This window comes from Hypanus sabinus, chromosome 9, assembly GCF_030144855.1.
Source record: "Hypanus sabinus isolate sHypSab1 chromosome 9, sHypSab1.hap1, whole genome shotgun sequence".
Lineage (NCBI taxonomy): Eukaryota > Metazoa > Chordata > Chondrichthyes > Myliobatiformes > Dasyatidae > Hypanus > Hypanus sabinus.
In genome coordinates, this window is record NC_082714.1 from 161,348,049 (window position 1) to 161,366,430 (window position 18,382).

At 41.4% G+C, this 18,382-nt stretch overlaps 1 protein-coding gene across 3 annotated transcripts in view; it reads left to right on the plus strand.

Moving 5' to 3' along the window:
- unm_sa1614 (un-named sa1614) overlaps positions 1-18,153 on the plus strand; it is a 156,245-nt gene extending 138,092 nt beyond the window's left edge. For 2 of the 3 annotated variants that reach the window (XM_059980985.1, XM_059980986.1), the window contains 2 exons: positions 3,370-3,492; positions 15,899-18,152. In XM_059980985.1, the coding sequence (XP_059836968.1) occupies positions 3,370-3,492; positions 15,899-15,973 (198 nt within the window). In that variant the 3' untranslated portion in view covers positions 15,974-18,152. Of the gene's footprint in view, positions 1-3,369; positions 3,493-15,898 lie in introns of all 3 variants that reach the window. The other variant, XM_059980984.1, reaches the window with a different exon arrangement.
- Positions 18,154-18,382: the final 229 nt, after the last annotated feature.

An 18,382-nucleotide genomic window follows, 5' to 3' on the forward strand; every position in this document is an offset into this window, starting at 1 on the left:
TTTAGTGTCTGGCAATACATCTGCTGCACAACCTTCTGCAACTTTTCAGTAGCCACTATATTAGATACCTCCTGTACCATATAAAGTGGCCACTGAGTGTGTGTTTGTTGTCTTCTGCTGCTGTAGCCCAATCACTTCAAGGTTTAACATGTTGTGCATTCAGAGATGTTGAACCAGCCTGGCCATTCTCCGCTGACCTCTTTCAATAACAAGGCATTTGAGCTCGCAAAACTGCCACTCACTGAATTTTTTTTGTGTTTTTTACATCATTCTCAGTTATCTCTAGAGACAGTTGTGTGTGAAAATCCCAGGAGAGCAGTGGTTTCTGAGATATTCAAACCATCCCATCTTGCTCCAACAATCATTCCACAGTCAAAGTCACTTAGATCATTTTTATTCCCCATTCTGATGTTTGGTCTGAACAACTGAACCTCTGGCCATGTCTGCATGCTTTTATTCAGAGTTGCTGCCACATGATGGGCTGATTAGCTATTAGCATTAATGAGCAGGTGTACGTAATAAAGTAGCCACTGAGCATGGTACCATTCAGATTAAAAGATTAAATTAAAGATAAGCTTTATTTTTCACATGTACCTCAAGACATCTAAACGTTCAGTGAAATATATCAACACACAAATGCTGGAGGAATTCAGCAGGTCAGGAGAGTTCCTCCAGCATTTTGTGTGTGTTGCTTGGATTTCCAGCATCTGCAGATTTTCTCTTGTTAGTGGACTGCATCATTTGTATGAATGATCAACTAGTCCAAGTACGTGCTGGGGTCAGCCTGCAAGTGTCACCATGCTTCTTATATCTTGCCAACCTGACCCACAGGTTGAAAAGTTTTGTTCACTTACTTACCATGAATACTCTTCAACCAAATGGACAGTGTTCTCTTGGAATTCCGAGTTCTGCTCAAAAGTTTTAAGCAAATTGTCCAAAAGAAATTTGTGTACAATCTTTCTTTAACCAGTTGATTTTTTGTATTTTTAAAAATAAAGATGTGTTTGAAAGTGTTTAAGAATGAAATACAGGTTGAGTACCCCTTATCCTAAAATCCAGAATTCAAATAGCAGCACAATATTTTTGGGCAAAAAACATGACGTCTCAAATTGAAAATTCCATAAGGCGCTGGGAATCGATGTTCATGCCATCAGATTTAAGATGGAATATAAGGTCTACTGCCACAACTAGGTCACACTCAGGTGGGAGGAGCAACACCTTATATTCACCATGGTCAGTATGGACTCACCAAGGCTTGTATCCATGCTATATTTTCAATTACTTTAATAATGACATAAATTGTGAATAGGCAGTTTAACCTCAGTGGTGTTGAAGCTGTTTGAAAGGTAGTTACCAGAAGAAAATTTTAAAAATCTTTCTGAAAAATGGAAGGTAATAAAGGAAAGAGTCTTGAACTTGTTAAAGGCAAATATGCAATTAGTGGCCACTTTATTAAGTGCACTGTTCATCTAGTCAATGGAATATCTAATTAGCCAATCGTGGCAGCAACTCGATGCATAAAAGCATGCAGACATGGTCAAGAGGTTCAGTTCAAACATCAAAACGTGGAAGAAATGTGATCATAAGACCATAAAATAGAGAAGCAGAATTAAGCTATTCAGCCCACTGACTCTACTCCGCCATTCCATTATATCTGATTTAATTTCCCTCTTAACCCCATTCTCCTGCCTCCTCCTGTAACCTCTGATGCCCTTACTAATCATGACCCTGTCAACCTTTATATAGCCAATGGCTTGGCCTCCACAGCCAATGGATTCACAGCAATGAATTCCACAGGTCCACTACTCTCTGCCTAAAGAAATTAGAGCATAGGCCATAAGACATAGGAGCAGAATTAGGCTCTTCAGCACATTGAGTCAACTTTGCTGTGGCCTCTCAACCCCATTTTCCTGCCTTATCAAAACTGACGTTCTGACTAATCAAGAATCTATCAACCACTGCCTTAAATACACCCAGTGACCTAGCCTCCACAGCCAACAATGGCAATGAATTCCACAGCTTCACCACACTCTGGCTAAAGAAATTCCTCCTCATCTGCTTTCTAAATTCTCATCCTTTTATTCTGAAGCCATGCCCCTGGTCCTAGACTCCACCGTAGAAAACATCCTCTCCACATCCATTCTATGTAGGCCTTTCAACATTCTATAAGTTTCAATGGGATACCTCCCCTCCCCCCCATTCTTCTAAATTCCAGCAAGTAAACACCTGGAGCCATCAAATGCACCTCATACAATAATCCTTTCATTCCAGGAATCATTCTCACAAACCTTCTCTGATCCCTCTCCAGTTTCAGCATAACCTCTCTTAAGGCCCGAAACTGCTCACATCACTCCTAGTGAGACCTTAGCAGAGCCTTATAAAGCCTCAACATTACATCCTTGTTTTTTAAATGCTAACATTGCATTTGGTTTCCTCACCACAGACTCAACCTGCAGGTTAACCTAAAGGGAATCCTGCATGAGGACTCCCAAATCTGTTTGTACCTCAAATTTTTCTCCCCATTTAGAAAATAGTCTATGCTTTTGTTTCTTCTACCAAATTGCATGACCATACACTTCCTGTCACTGTATTCCATCTGCCTCTTCTTTTCTCATTCTCCTAATCTGTCCAAGTCCTTCTGCAGACTTTCTACTTCCTCAAAACTACCTGCCCCTCCACCTTTCTTCATATTGTCCACAAACTTTACAACAAAGCCATCAATTCCTTCATCCAAAACGTTGACACACAACGTAAAAAGAAACGGTCCCAACGTAGACCTCTGAGGAACACCACTAGTCACCAGCAGCCAACCAAAAAAGGTTCTCTTTATTCCCACTCTCCATAGACTGTGGGAGGAAACCTGGAGAACTCAGAGGAAACCCACACACTTCACGAAAACTTTCTTATAGAGGATGTCGGAATTGAACTCTGAACTCTGATGCCTCAAGCTGTAATAGTGTTGCAGTAACCGCTGTGCTACTGTGGTGTCCATATCTAAAGGAAGAGGAAATGCACACTATAGGGAAAAAGCCAAAGAATGGCTCTAACTAGATTGGTCTTACCAGGAACCTGGAACAAATTATCCTTAGCAGCTTTATAATGTTTGAGTACAGACAGCAGGTTGAAACATAAATGGAAATAAGTAATTTTAAGTGTTTTTAATTGTAATTTTGTTCTTGCATCAATGTCTGTGTTTCCTTCTGTGTTAGCAGAAGTTCATAGTGCTGAATGGGATTCTCATTTCTCTAGTCCAAACCTAGCCAGTGAGCTTGCTGCATGCACTGCTGAAGAGGGAAAGCAATTGTGTAAGAAGTTAATGTGAAAAAGAGCCAGTTAAAATCAAGCTACATATAATTATTTGTTTCACAGGCAAAACCTAGAATCCGTAAAGGAAGAGCCATTTACAACTGCATAGCAGATCATGCTGACGAACTTACATTCGAGGAGGGAGAGGTGATTGTAGTTACTGGAGAGGAAGATAAGGAGTGGTGGGTATGTATCTAACTTGCATTGTCAAAGAAAGAACATTTACCAACCTCAGGCAGGTTGGTGCTGATGCTTTATTGAACATAGAACATTACGGTGCAGGAACAGGCCCTTTGGCCCACAATGTCTGCACTAAATGCAATGCTGAATTAAACTGATTTTCTTCAGCCTGCACATGATGCATATCCCTCTGTTCCCTGCAATTTCAGGTGTCTATTTAACATCTTCTTAAATGCCTCTATTGTATCTGCTTCCACCAACTCTCTGTGTAAAAAGTTTTACCTGGTACATCTTCTTTAAACTTTCCCCCTCTTACCTGAAATACATATGACTTCTGCCCTTGGAAAGAGATTGTAACTGTGTAAGAATATTCTCACTTGGATCCCCCGGGGTGGGGGGGTGGGGAAGACTAACTGAGTTCCTTATCTATGCTGGTCATTATCTTCTGTTTCATAATACTATGTCATTATCTTTGTTAAGCTTCTTTCCATTGGAAATGCAAACTAACTCCTCTTTCATCCTCTGCATTGTTGTACACTGTTACAATCAGAGGCAGCTGTTCAGCTGAGTTTCACAGCATCTCCAAGCCTTTAAAACATATTTGCTTTGTGTGTTGTTTCATAAACATCCATTATTTATTTCTCAGTTCTTGGTACGTGATGTCTGCAACAGTAAGGAGTTTCCAAAGTGGCAAAAGTTGTAATTGTTATGTTTTGTAGCTCCAAAAATAATTGAAAGGAAAACATGGAATCCTGTGAGTAAACAGGTCTACTTTGTTCTCTTTGAGATGATAGGTGAGACCATGTGAGTGGGAGGGTGGGTGGATGGGGGAGGGCGTATAAAGTGAGAATTTGGGAGGTGATAGGTGGAAAAAGTAAAGGGCTAAAGAAGGAGGAATCTGATGGAAGAGGAGAGTGGACCGTGAGGGAAAGGAAAGAAGGAAGGGCACCAGAGGGAGGAGATGGGCAGGTGATGAGAAGGGAAGGGGTAAAGCGGAGCCAGAATGGAAAAAGAAAGGAGGGAGAGGGGGAAAGTGTTACCGTAAGATAAATCGTTCATGCCGTCAGGTTAGACATTTAATTACAGCCTGTTACATCACTGGCATTTAGGGCAGCAATGGAGGTTCTCCATCAATGCCAGTGTTCAGGGCTTCCTTCACCTTGTCAGTTTCCTTTCATTTTTCATTACTGTCAGCCATGCAAGACGTAAGTGGAGACTCAGGAATACCATCGCACTCAGATGTAGAAGGATTTTTCATTGCTGTTTCTGTAACAATTTTGTTTTACCAGTCAGGGTTGTTAGACCTGAGCTGAACCCCTGAAGCTGGAGGACCAGTAGACTACTCTTAGTCAGGCCTCTTCCCTTTGACCTGTTTGGCATGGGTGACCCTACCAAAACATAAAACCTTAACTCCAGCCAACATAGCTCTCAACGACCTGTTGAGGCATGCAAAACTCCAAACTATGACAAGGTTGTGGTGCTCGTGGAGGAGTTAGACACTACCTGAGAGTAGTCTCATCATGGCAGTAGAGAAGGCAAGGGATATTTTAGCTAAATCTTAACTGCGCTTTATGCTCATGATTATCTTGAGAGGCATTTGGCACGAGAAGTCGAGCTTCATGTCTGCATAACAAATGCAGTTACAGCTGAGCTAGAAAAACTGCCTTTTCATTTATATTGAAAATTGCCCTCCAGTAATTACTTGTAATACATATTATGAATTACAAATATTATGAGTCCTGGTGAAAGGCCTTGGCCTGGTATGTCAACTGTTTATTCCTCTCGATAGATGCTGCCTGACTTGCTGAGTTCCTCCATCATTTTGTGTGTGTTGCTCTGGATTTCCAGCATCTGCAGAACCTCTTGTGTGTTATACATATTGCTGGACTTGATCATTAAGGATACGAACAGGTGTTCATTATAATTGTCATATTATTAAGGCATATTTCATAACTACATTGAATCACAAATGACACAACAGGAGTAAAGTATATAATCTGGGCAAGTAATGAATAGTACTGAGAGAATCCTACATTGTCTATTGAATCAGAAAACTAAATTTAAGAATTTGAGGTGTTGAGTTCAAGAGTCAGTCATGTTGCAGCTTTATAAAACTCTGGTTATGCTGCACCTAGAGTACTGCATTCAATTCTAGTCACCCTGTTATAGGAACAACATGGAGGCCTTTGAGAGGCTGCAGAAGAGATTTATCAAGATGCTGCCCTAGACAAGAGGGCAATGTGCTATAAGGAGAGTTTGGACAAGAACATGAGACATAGGCCCATCAAGTCTGTTCTGCCATTTCATCATGGCTGATCCATTTCCCTCTCAACCCCAACCCCATTCTCCTGCCTTCTCCCTATAACCTATCAATCTCCACCTTACTTGATTTTTCTGTAGTGCCAAAGACAAAGGGGAGATCTGAATAGAAGTTTATAAAATTATTAGAGGCCTAGATAATCAGCCAGTATATTTTTGCCAGTCTAATACTAGACGACATGCATTTAAGGTGAGAGGGGCAAGTTCAGACGAGCTGTGTGGGTCAGATCTTTTTACATAGAGAGTGGTAGGTACCCTGAGTGCGGTGCCTGAAGTGGCAGCGGAGGCAGATACAATAGAGGCTTTAAAGCAGGAGTTCCCAACCTTTTTTATACCATGGACCAATACCATTAAGTGGATCCCAGTTAGGGAGTCCCTGCTTTAAGGGCTCTTAGGTACGCATGTGATAAAAAAATGGAGGGATGTGGAAATTGTTTGGGCAGAAGGAATTAGTTTAGTTAGGCATTTATTTACAAGTTTAATTAGTGCAGCACAACCAAATGGGCCGACTGGCCTGTTCCTGTGCTGTACATAATACCCAGGAGTTCTTAGTATATTGGTCAATGTCTCTCCCAGCCACTTTGATGAAACAAACATTAACTGTTATTCTTTGCTTTGCTTATGTTATGTTGCAAGACATGAGTGGCTGTCTTGTGTCTGAAATTCCGACATAACGTGGGAAGTTTCAAATCTACAAATACCACGCCAAAAAATCAGTAGAATTTAATTAGCAACAAAGTAATTCCAGTTGGAATTTTTCTGGATTAGTGCCACAGAAGGTTTTGTGCTGTGTTTGATTACTTGGCTCAAGGAATTAAATCTATGATTAATTTTGAGTCTTGAAACCTGTCCAATGTAGATTACAGAGAATGAATAATGAGCAGAGGAGTAAGGCAGATGTTAGGTAGATACTCAGGAGGAGAATTTAAAAGATGAAGATGTAGAGGGAAGTGTAGAGTGGTGTAATCGGTCAGAGAGAATTGAAGTATCTAAAGCAGGGGTTCCCAACCATTTTTTATGTCATGGACCAATACCATTAAGCAAGGGGTCTATGGACCCCAGTTTGGGAACCCCAGATCTAAAGTAATAAGGGCAATTGGAATTTTGTATTGGAACTAGAAAGTCATTGGCTTACGTATATAGAACAGTTCTTGCCCCAAAGTGCTTCACACACAATTAATTCTTGAAATCTAATCACAGCAACTGAAGTACAAATCTCTAATAAAAGAAATATCCATATTAATCAGAAAACATGACATGAGTACTCTATAATTTTTTTTCTTGGACAATGGCTGTGAAATGTTTGTTTTTACATGCAACAGATCAGACGAAGCTTTGATATATGGATCAATATATTAAAAAAAGCAATTTCAAAGTTCAAAGTTTATGTATTATCAAAATACATATAGTGTACTGTGCAAAAGTCTTAGGCACCTATATATAACTAGGGTCAATGTGAGGGGAGAGTGAGTTTGTAAATCTGATGGGGGGCAAAGAATGTTGGGAGTGGTGAGAATGGCATGCACAGGAGGAGTGTGGGACAGGTGGCAGAGAAGGAGTACCAGGAGCAGACACAGCCATCTCAGAGACAGCAGACGAGGTTATTTGATTCCAAGCAGTTAGTTTATTGATCATTACACAACATCTCTCTGATGTTTCCTGCTCTCTCCCCTTTCCACTCTCAGTTCACAATAAAGACCCATAGCTGAATCAGGTTTATTATCACTCACATATGTCATGAAATTTATAACCATATAACAATTGTGGCACGGAAACAGGCCATCTCAGCCTTTCTAGTCTGTGCCGAACGCTTACTCTCACCTAGTCCCACCAACCTGCACTCAGCCCATAACCCTCCATTCCTTTCCTGTCCATATACCTATCCAATTTTTTTTTTAAATGACAAAATCGAACCTGCCTCTATCACTTCTACTTGAAGCTCGTTCCATACAGCTACCACTCTCTGAGTAAAGAAGTTCCCCCTCGTGTTACCCCTAAACTTTTGCCCCTTAACTCTCAACTCATGTCCTCTTGTTTGAATCTCCCCTACTCTCAATGGAAAAAGCCTATCCACATCAACTCTATCTATCCCCCTCATAATCTTAAATACCTCTATCAAGTCCCCCCTCAACCTTCTACGCTCCAAAGAATAAAGACCTAACTTGTCCAACCTTTCTCTGTAACTTAGGTGCTGAAACCCAGGTAACATTCTAGTAAATCTCCTCTGTACTCTCTCTATTTTGTTGACAACTTTCCTATAATTTGGTGACCAGTACTCCAAATTTGGCCTCACGAATACTTTGTACAATTTTAACATTACATCCCAACTCCTATACTCAATGTTCTGATTTATAAAGGCCAGCATACCAGAAGCTTTTTACACCACCCTATCCACATGAGATTCCACCTTCAGGGGACTATGCACCATTATTCCTAGAACACCCTGTTCTACGACATTCCTCAATGCCCTATCATTTACCATGTATGTTTGGCAGCAGTACAGTGCAATACACAAAATTACTACAGTACTGTGCAAAAGTCTTAAGCACCCTAGCTATGTTTATGTGCCTAAGACTTTTGCTATATGTACTATATGTCACTGTATGCTATTTTGAGATACAAATGAAAGCCCTTTTTATCGGGCATCTCTAGAGATGTCGTTTGTTAGCCCCTCCCTAACAGCCACTGGACTCAGCAGTGAGAAAACCATGCCTCAAACTCCATGGGTCTAGAGTCAGTATTACTGAGGTCCCACCAAAACCAGGAAGTTGGTATGTCTGAAGCACCCAAACCCCGATCTGTGCAAATACTGTGTAAATACTGCTCCCATACAATTAGCTGTTGACAGGAAATAACAGATCGTACACTGCATATAATTATGAAGAGAGTGTATTTACAAATTTCAGCTTTATCAAGCAGTTAGGAGGAAATAGAAACCCAGTCCCAACGTGCATGTAAGTTGGAGCTCATCTTGAAATTGTCTTTAACTCACGCACTGGACCCCCAGTCTACATGAAAGCACACACCTTCTGAATGTCACTCGAAATCCATCTTGAACAAATGGGTCCCCCATGGGAGCATTGGTAAAGCACCTTGTGTAACAGGGATGACATCCTCAGCCATCTTCCCTCCTGACTTCTCCCAGCTCCCGCCAAAAAGACCTCGACCCATACCAATGCCCGTCACAAAAACCTCTCCACCCAGCGTTCTCTGGAACCTTCTCTGAATTCCAGCATCTTAACTGGCTAACACAACATTCCTAAGTTGAACAACATAGCCCCTTATCTTTAGCTCAAACCCAAGCATGCTGAAGTCAAAACAGACTGTTCTCATAGAACTGCTGGAATGAAATACCTACAACATAGGTTGGTAGGTAGGTAACAACCACTGAGAGGGAACTTGATGACAGTGAGGACAATATGAGTGAGGTTGATGTTCTGGAGCATGTTGATATTAAGGGAGAGGAGGTGTTGGAGTTGTTAAAATAGATTAGGACGGATAAGACTCCAGGGCCTGACGGAATATTCCCCAGGCTGCTCCACGAGGCGAGGGAAGAGATTGCTGAACCTCTGGCTAGGACCTTTATGTCCTCGTTGTCCACGGGATTGATCCCGGAGGATTAGAGGGAGGCGAATGTTGTCCCCTTGTTCAAAAAAGGTAGTAGGGATAGTCCAGATAATTATAGACCAGTGAGCCTTACGTCTGTGGTGGGAAAGCTGTTGGAAAAGATTCTCAGAGATAGGATCTATGGGCATTTAGAGAATCATGGTCTGATGAGGAACAGTCAGCATGGCTTTGTGAAGGGCAGATCATGCCTAACAAGCCTGATAGAGTTCTTTGAGGAGGTGACCGGGCATATAGATGAGGGTAGTACAGTGGATGTGATCTACATGGATTTTAGTAAGGCATTTGACAAGTTTCCACATGGTATACTTCTTCAGAAAGTCAGAAGGCATTGGATCCAGGGCAGTTTGGCCAGGTGGATTCAGAATTAGCTTGCCTGCAGAAGGCAGAGGGTTGTGGTGGAGGGATTACATTCATATTGGATGGTTGTGACTAGTGGTGTCCCCCAAGGATCTGTTCTGGGACCTCTACTTTTCGTGATTTTTATTAACGACCTGGATGTGGGGGTAGAAGGGTGGTTTAGCAAGTTTGCAGACGACACAAAGGTTGGTGGTGGTGTAGATAGTGTAGAGGATTGTTGAAAATTGCAGGGAGACATTGATAGGATGCAGAAGTGGGCTGAGAAGTGGCAGATGGAGTTCAACCGGGAGAAGTGTGAGGTGGTACACTTTGGAAGGACAAACTCCAAGGCAGAGTACAAAGTAAATGGTAGGACACTTGGTAGTGTGGAGGAGCAGCAGGATCTTGGGGTACATGTCCACAAATCCCTGAAAGTTGCCTCACAGGTAGATAGGGTAGTTAAGAAAGCTTATGGGGTGTTAGCTTTCATAAGTCGAGGGATAGAGTTTAAGAGACGTGATGTAATGATACAGCTCTATAAAACTCTAGTTAGGCCACACTTGGAGTACTGTGTCCAGTTCTGGTTGCCTCACTATAGGAAGGATGTGGAAGCATTGGAAAGGGTACAGAGGAGATTTACCAGGATGCTGCCTGGTTTAGAGAGTATGGATTATGATCAGAGATTAAGGGAGCTAGGGCTTTACTCTTTAGAGAGAAGGAGGATGAGAGGAGTCATGATAGAGGTGTACAAGATATTAAGAGGAATAGACAGAGTGGACAGCCAGTGCCTCTTCCCCAGGTCACCACTGTTCAGTACAAGAGGACATGGTTTTAAGGTAAGGGGTGGGAAGTTCACGGGGGATACTAAAGGAAGGTTTTTCACTCAGAGAGTGGATGGTGCGTGGAATGCACTGCCTGAGTCGGTGGAGGCAGATCCACTAGTGAAGTTTAAGAGACTACTAGACAGGTATATGGAGGAATTTAAGGTGGGGGGTTATAGGAGAGTCAGGGTTTGAGGGTAAGCACAACATTGTGGGCCAAAGGGCTTGTAATGATCTGTACTATTCTATATTCTATGTTCTATAGCAGTAAAAATCTTAACCAGGGCATTACACTGAGAAACACAATAGAATCAATGAAAAACTACATACAAACAAAGACAGACAAATGACCAATGTGTAAAAGAAGACAAAATGTGCAAAAGCAAAACACAAATAATGATAAAATAAGTACGTATATAAATTTTTTAAAAGTATGTGAAGAGCAGGAGGATAAGACGTGAAAGAATAGGACCTATCAAGTGTGACAGTGGGTAAGTGTGTATGGAAACAGAGGAAATGGCAGAGGTACTTAATGAACACTTCAGTATTCACTACAGAAAAGAATTTTGGTGATTGTAGTGATGACTTGCAGCAGACTGAAAAGCTTGAGCATGTAGATATTAAGAGGATGTGCTGGAGCTTTTGGAAAGCATCAAGTTGGATAAGTCACCGAGACCAGATGAGATATACCCCAGGCTACTGTGGGAGGTGAGGGAGGAGATTGCTGAGCCTCTGGCAATGATCTTTGCAACATCAATGGGAATGGGAGAGGTTCCGGAGGGTTGCAGATGTTGTTCCTTCATTCAAGAATGGGAGTAGAGATAGCCCAGGAAATTATAGACCAGTGAGTCTTACCTCAGTGGTTGGTAAGTTGTTGGAGAAGATCCTGTGAGGCAGGATTTAGAACATTTGGACAGGTATAATATGATTAGGAGTAGTCAGCATGGATTTGTCAAAGGCAGGTTGTGCCTTACGAGCCTGATTGAATTTTTTGAGGTTGTGACTAAACACATTGATGAAGGAAGAGCAGTAGATGTAGTGTATATGGATTTCAGCAAGGCATTTGATAAGGTAACCCATGCAAGACTTATTGAGAAAGTAAAGAAGCATGGGATCCAAGGGGACATTGCTTTGTGGATCCAGAACTGGCTTGCCCACAGAAGGCAAAGAGTGGTTGTAGACGGGTCATATTCTGCATGGAGGTCAGTCACCAATGTAGTGCCTCAGAGTCTGTTCTGGGACCCTTACTCTTAGTGAGTTTTATAAATGAGCTGGATGAGGAAGTGGAGGGATGGGTTAGTAAGTTTGCTGATGACACAAAGGTTGGAGGTGTTGTGAATAGTGTGGAGGGCTGTCAGAGGTTACAGTGGGATATTGATAGGATGCAAAACTGAGCTGAGAAGTGGCAGATGGAGTTCAACCCAGATAAGTGTAAAGTGGTTCATTTTGGTAGGTCAAATATGATGGCAGAATATAGTATTAATGGTAAGACTCTTGGCAGTGTGGAGGATCAGAGGGATCTTGGGGTCCAAGTCCATAGGACGCTCAAAGCTGCTGCACAGGTTGACTCTGTGGTTAAGAAGATGTACGGTGTATTGGCCTTCATCAATCATGGAATTGAATTTAGGAGCCGAGAGTTAATGTTGCAACTATATAGGACCCTGGTCAGACCCCACTTGGAGTACTGTGCTCAGTTCTGGTCACCTCACTACAGGAAGGATGTGGAAGCCATAGAAAGAGTGCAGAGGAGATTTACAAGGATGTTTGTTGCCTGGATGGGGGAGCATGCCTTATGAGAATAGGTTGAGTGAACTCAGCCTTTTCTCCTTGGAGTGACAGAGGATGCGAGGTGACCTGATAGAGGTGTATTAGATGATGAGAGGCATTGATCATGTGGATAGTCAGAGGGTATTTCCCAGGGCTGAAATGTTTGCCACAAGAGAATACAGGTTTAAGGTGCTGGGGAGTAGGTACAGAGGAGATATCAGGGGTAAGTTTTTTACTCAGAGTGGTGAGTGTGTGGAATGCAGTTGTACAGGGCCCTGGTGAGACCACACCTGGAGTATTGGGTCAGTTTTGCTATTGAGGGAGTGCAGCGTAGGTTCACGAGGTTAAATCCCGGGATGGCGGGACTGTCATATGTTGAAAGATTGGAGCGACTGGGCTTGTATACACTGGAATTTAGAAGGATGAGAGGGGATCCGATTGAAACATACAAGATTATTAAGGAATTGGACAAGCTAGAGGCAGGAAACATGTTCCCGATGTTGGGGGAGTCGAGAACCAGAGGCCACAGTTTAAGAATAAGGGGTAGGCCATTTAGAATGGAGTTGAAGAAAAACTTTTTCACCCAGAGAGTTGTGGATCTATGGAATGCTCTGCCTCAGAAGGAAGTGGAGGCCAATTCTCTGGATGCTTTCAAGAAAGAGTTAGACAGAGCTCTTAAAGATAGCAGAGTCAAGGGATATGGGGAGAAGGCAGGAACAGGATACTGATTGTGGATGATCAGCCATGATCACAGTGAATGGCGGTGCCAGCTCAAAGGGCCGAATGGCCTACTCCTGCACCTATTGTCTATTGTCTATTGAATGGGCTGCCAGCAACAGTGTTGGAGGCGGATACAATAGGGTCTTTTAAGAGACTTTTGGATAGGTACATGGGGCTTAGAAAAATGGTCATAGGTAAGCCTAGTAATTTCTAAGGTAGGGATGTGTTCGGCACAACTTTGTGGGCCAAAGGGCCTGTATTGTGCTGTAGGTTTTCTATGTTTCTATATTTCTATAAACATTGAGAACATGAGTTGTAGTGTTCTTGAAAGTGAGTCCATTGGTTGAGAAATCATTTCAAAGTTGAGGTGAGTGAAGTTAACCATGCTGGTTCAGGACCCTATTGCTTGTAGGATCCAGAATCTGGTGGTATGGGACCCAAGACTCCTGTACCTCCTTCCCAATGGCAACAGCGAGAAGGAGCATGATCTGGATGGTGGGGGGTGGGGGTGTCCTTGTTTTCTAATGGCAGGGAGGGCTTTTACTGTGATGGACTGGGCTGTGTTCACGTTTATCATTTTCATTTCTCGGTATTGGTGTTTCCATACCAGGCCATGGGGCAACCAGTCAGGGATTTTCCCAGTGCATTCAGAGAAGTTGGTCAGGGTTTTAGATGACATGCCGAATCTGCACAAACTTCTAAGAAAGTAGAAGTGCTGCCGTGCCTTCATTGTAATGGCACATATGTGCTGGTCCCAGGAGAGATAATTTGAAATGAACTTTTACACCATATCCTAAAATACTCTGTAACTTACCCAACAGGCTGGTATATGTCTAGGGGAAAAAGAGATCCAGCCACTCACCAACCCCACCTCCCGTACGCGCAGGTGCTGTGGGAATCAAGTTTAGGCCGCGCGCACACACACCATATCAAACTCACACCAGATACCATTATGGAATACACTTTGAAGATTTTACTAAAACTAAAAGAGTACTATTCAATACAATATATATGAAAGAAAAGGAAAAGTAAAAGGCGCCAACTTATCAAAGTTCAGTCAGTTTAGTACACATCGTTGGAGCTCAACCATCGAACCATTCGACCCCTCGTCACTTTCCTCCGACCGCCATGTCCTCGCACCCGGGACCACCCCCGGTGGTCAACCAAGCAGTGCAGCGCACGTCCACCTTCCTCGCGTCTTCTTCCTGACTCCCCTGAAAAAACCGTGAAAATCCCCAAGCGTCCAGCCTCACCAGGCAAAATAACATTCCCCATTGGTTAACAAATGAATACAATCCCCATATCAGCAAGTCTAAAGCTAAACAACTGCGAGAGAAACACTTATCAGACAAAGAAGCATTCCTACTCTTAGCAAACCAAAGAAGCCATTTTGAGTCACATACACAGGACATTGTACAACTCTAAAAGTTTCTACTTGAATCCAAGTGACAAGATGCAAATATCTATTAGAATTTCTGGCACAACTTGCCATGAAAGGCAAGAATCAACTGGCTTCAGTATCATAAGCAGGTCAGTGCTGCTGGAAGAATCTGATCAATGGTGGGGGTTCAAGATATTAAATGCCCTATACTAATTTTACTCTTCCAGACCCCTCCCAACCTGTGGTATGGGCATAGCCAAGCACAGTCATTTCTCAATTGCTGGGAACTTTTGGATATTCTAGAAGTGTTTAGTATTGTGGCTTTCTGGAGATTTACATAAAAATTACTGTGTGTGTCTAATTATTTAATAGTACCATGTAGTGCCTTTGGGATAATATGAGTTGTAGGTATTACTATTGGGACAATGTACATATATCATTTTATGTTCCATTGTCTTTCAATTTCCTCTTTTCATTGAGCATATTTCTGGTGTTTTTTACTTATTGATTTCTGGAGGTTATATGTATTTGGAATGGTCATATAGTATTTAAGACGTAAGCAGTTCTTGCTTGTTTGTCCTGTAATACTATATCTGGACGGCTATTATGGATTGTCCTATCTGTAATACTGGATCATTTGTAATGTAATTTGTGGGATGTTGTCTTTTATAAGTTTATATTTTAAACAAGATTTTGGTGAATGACTATTGCCACTTAATTGTGCCTTTATAAGTAATTAGATTAAATTAAACCACTGCAGGATCCTGTAATGGTTTGGATTGTTTCTGGTTTCTCAGAATCAGTATCAGACATTTTCTGTATTTATCATCTTGAAGTTGTTGGTATTTTATTAAGTAGTTTGATAAGTTTTTTTGTTAACCACCTGGTCCTGTATTGCCAGAAGGAACCTCTCTGTTTCTGGAAAGAGATCTCCACCTCTGAGCCAAGCGTTCAACACTTTCTTGTCGACGTCTAGTCTGCTCAGACCATGGGGATGTCTTCCATGGAGGGTCATACTCTTCCATTGGTTAATCTTTTCTTCAATAGTGATGATTTCTTCACCTTCAGGGTTGTACTTTCATTTAAGTTTAGTGGTGTGTACTTCTTATCAGCATTGTTTATGCTCACGTGGAGTGCTGTAACTCGTTTTTGTTGATGAAAATATTTCCTTAAAAGTTTTATCTGACTTTTTACGTCTGTTAATCCTTCCTCCTTCTGTGCTGGGTAGTGTTAATCTAAGCGCATTCGAGTGTACATAGTGTTTTCTAAAATTTGTCATTTCAGTTCTTATTTTTCTTTGTAAATTTTTTAGATATGTTTCACATCAAGATAATAATGCCAAAAGAAAGCATTAATACGGGTATAGCAGAAGTGTTTATTGCCTTTGCTATATTTTTACTATTGAGTTCTGATTTTAGTACTATTTTTCTCCTTGTTCTAGAATGGATACATAGATGGACAGCCACACAGGAGAGGTCTCTTCCCAGCATCTTTTATCCAGTTGCAAACCAGCTAACAACTGCCATCCCTAAGACAGGGATGTTAAAGATGTGTGATAAGGTCAATGTTATTCGCTTCTCCCAAGGTATTATCTCCTTGAGAACTTGAAGCGTTTATCAATTTAATGGAATGGCATTCTTCGCCTGGAAACCGTCTTTTGTGACCATGAAGTGTGAGCCAGCAGCCCCTCCTGTGGGAAAAAGTTATAATGGTTCTTTGGGCAGTTTGCTGAAAGCCTAACATGTGGGTCACCTTCAGGAAAGATCCAATTTGCTGCTTTAAGGCAGGTGCTTGTTTACTTAGTGTGACAAGAAATGTGCATCTTACTGTAACTTGCTATTATTTGTTGATATACTGTATGAAAAATATTATTTCAACCCAGTGAAGTAATTCAGTAATGTGTTTGAGGATTCAGAATGGTCATCAAACAGCATTATTGTAAATTAACCAAATATATATGGGGAGAAGCCTATTCTTGTTAGAAATGATTGTGTGAAAAAGTGGTCAAAGACTGACGGGTGTCACGACGACAGGAGCATCTCTCATCCTGTCACTGATCCCCATTTTGGAATGTCACTTATAAGCAAACAATTGTGACAATCTATACTGGCAAGAAGCCACTTGTGTGGCAGGGAACAAAGAATGTGAGGAAAATTATTAAAAAGTATGTGGAATTTCAGTTTTTTTTTAATTAGAAAGTACTTTTTATAAGTTTCATGTACATGTTAAATATTTTAACAAGAAAATCAATACATAAGGCATTCTTTAAAATATGGTAAACTTTAAATTATCAAAGCCTGATCAAGCTTGTGTTAATGTGCAATAAGTGTGCATGTATGAATGACTGAAGTTCATAATATGGATTAAGATTGAAATTAAAAAATGTATTTCATTGTAATCTCTGCCCGTCCAACTAAATGGTACCAGGAGGGAGAAAGGGGTAGGAGCGGGTATTCAAGCTAATCCTAATATAAAGCAGTGAAATGCTGCCCAGATTTTTTCTGGGTGGATTTATGTAAGTGACCTTTCTTGGTGGGGCATGAGCTACTTTTCCACCTGAAATAGGTATTTGAGTCTTTCGAAGAGATATCAGAAATTGTATACAAAACTAATGAGGGCTACAGATGGGGTAAATTCAAGCAGGCATTTTCCACTGAGGTTAGGTGGACTACAACCAGAGGTCATGGGTTAGGGGTGGAAGGTGAAATGTTTAAAGAGAACCTGAGGGGGAACATCTTGACGTCAGAGGACGATGAGAGTGTGGAACAAGCTGCCAGCAGAAGTGATCAATATAGGTTCAATTTCAACATGTGAGAGACATTTGGTTAAGTACATGGATAGGAAGGGTATAGAGGGTTATGATCCAGGTGTGGGTTCATGGGACTAGCAGATTAATATTTCAGCATGGACAAGGTGGGCTGAAGGGCTTGTTTCTGCCTTGTAGTGCTCTATGGTTCTATGACTCTAAATTCAGCAACACCATCTAAAACTCCAGCAAAGCAATTGTAACAGCTACTCAGACAAGCCAATACTACTTAAAGAATTAAAGACTTAGCAAGGAGGAGTGGGGAGAAGGTTGATCCTCTGTGATGCACTCTCTAATCCAATAACAAATCAACACCACTTAGAGACTAAGCAAGACGAGCGGGGGCGGGGGGGGGGGGGGGGGGAGAGAGAGGAGTTGATCCTGAATGACAAGATGTACAATACAATAACAAGGTTACAAAGTTGAATAATATGTTCAATTTTTTATTAAAAAACTAGCAAAACAAACAATCTTGAAGCAATTAGAAGCTAATGAAACTAAAATTAGCAATATAACCAAATAAACAGTCTTGGCATATTACAAGTACTTAAACTATTCTCAACGTAATTGAGTGTAATAAAGCTAACTTAAGTGGTCAACAAAAAATATATCGCACCCTAACCAGATGAATCCCCAAAGACAAAGCATGAATACGTAACTAAACTCTTTGCTTCTACCACACCCCAAACCATGTGACAAACTAATAATAAAAGCGAGACTCAAAATACAACACAGATAGAAAATAGATATATGGCTCCTACAGCAATGATGAAAGTGATTTGTACATTATTTCACTTGTGTAAAACACACTACTGTATGTGTCAGTTGGACAGCGAATGGATATTTATAAAGTAAACATCCCGCACCTTATTGGCTCTTTATTAGCCTTCTGAATGAAAATAGGAACTTGAGTTAGTATTTGTTGTGGTAGTTAATGGGTTTAATCCTATGCCACTCAATTGGCCACACCCGCATGGGAGGAGTTCACACAATGTACAAGCAGAGTTATCAGTAAAGTTTGATTGGATACCCTGCATGCTGCCGTCCTGGTGTGCTCTGCACTCCCTCTCTTACTGGAGCAGTACGAAATGCCTTGGAGCAATCTGGAGCTATGAAGCT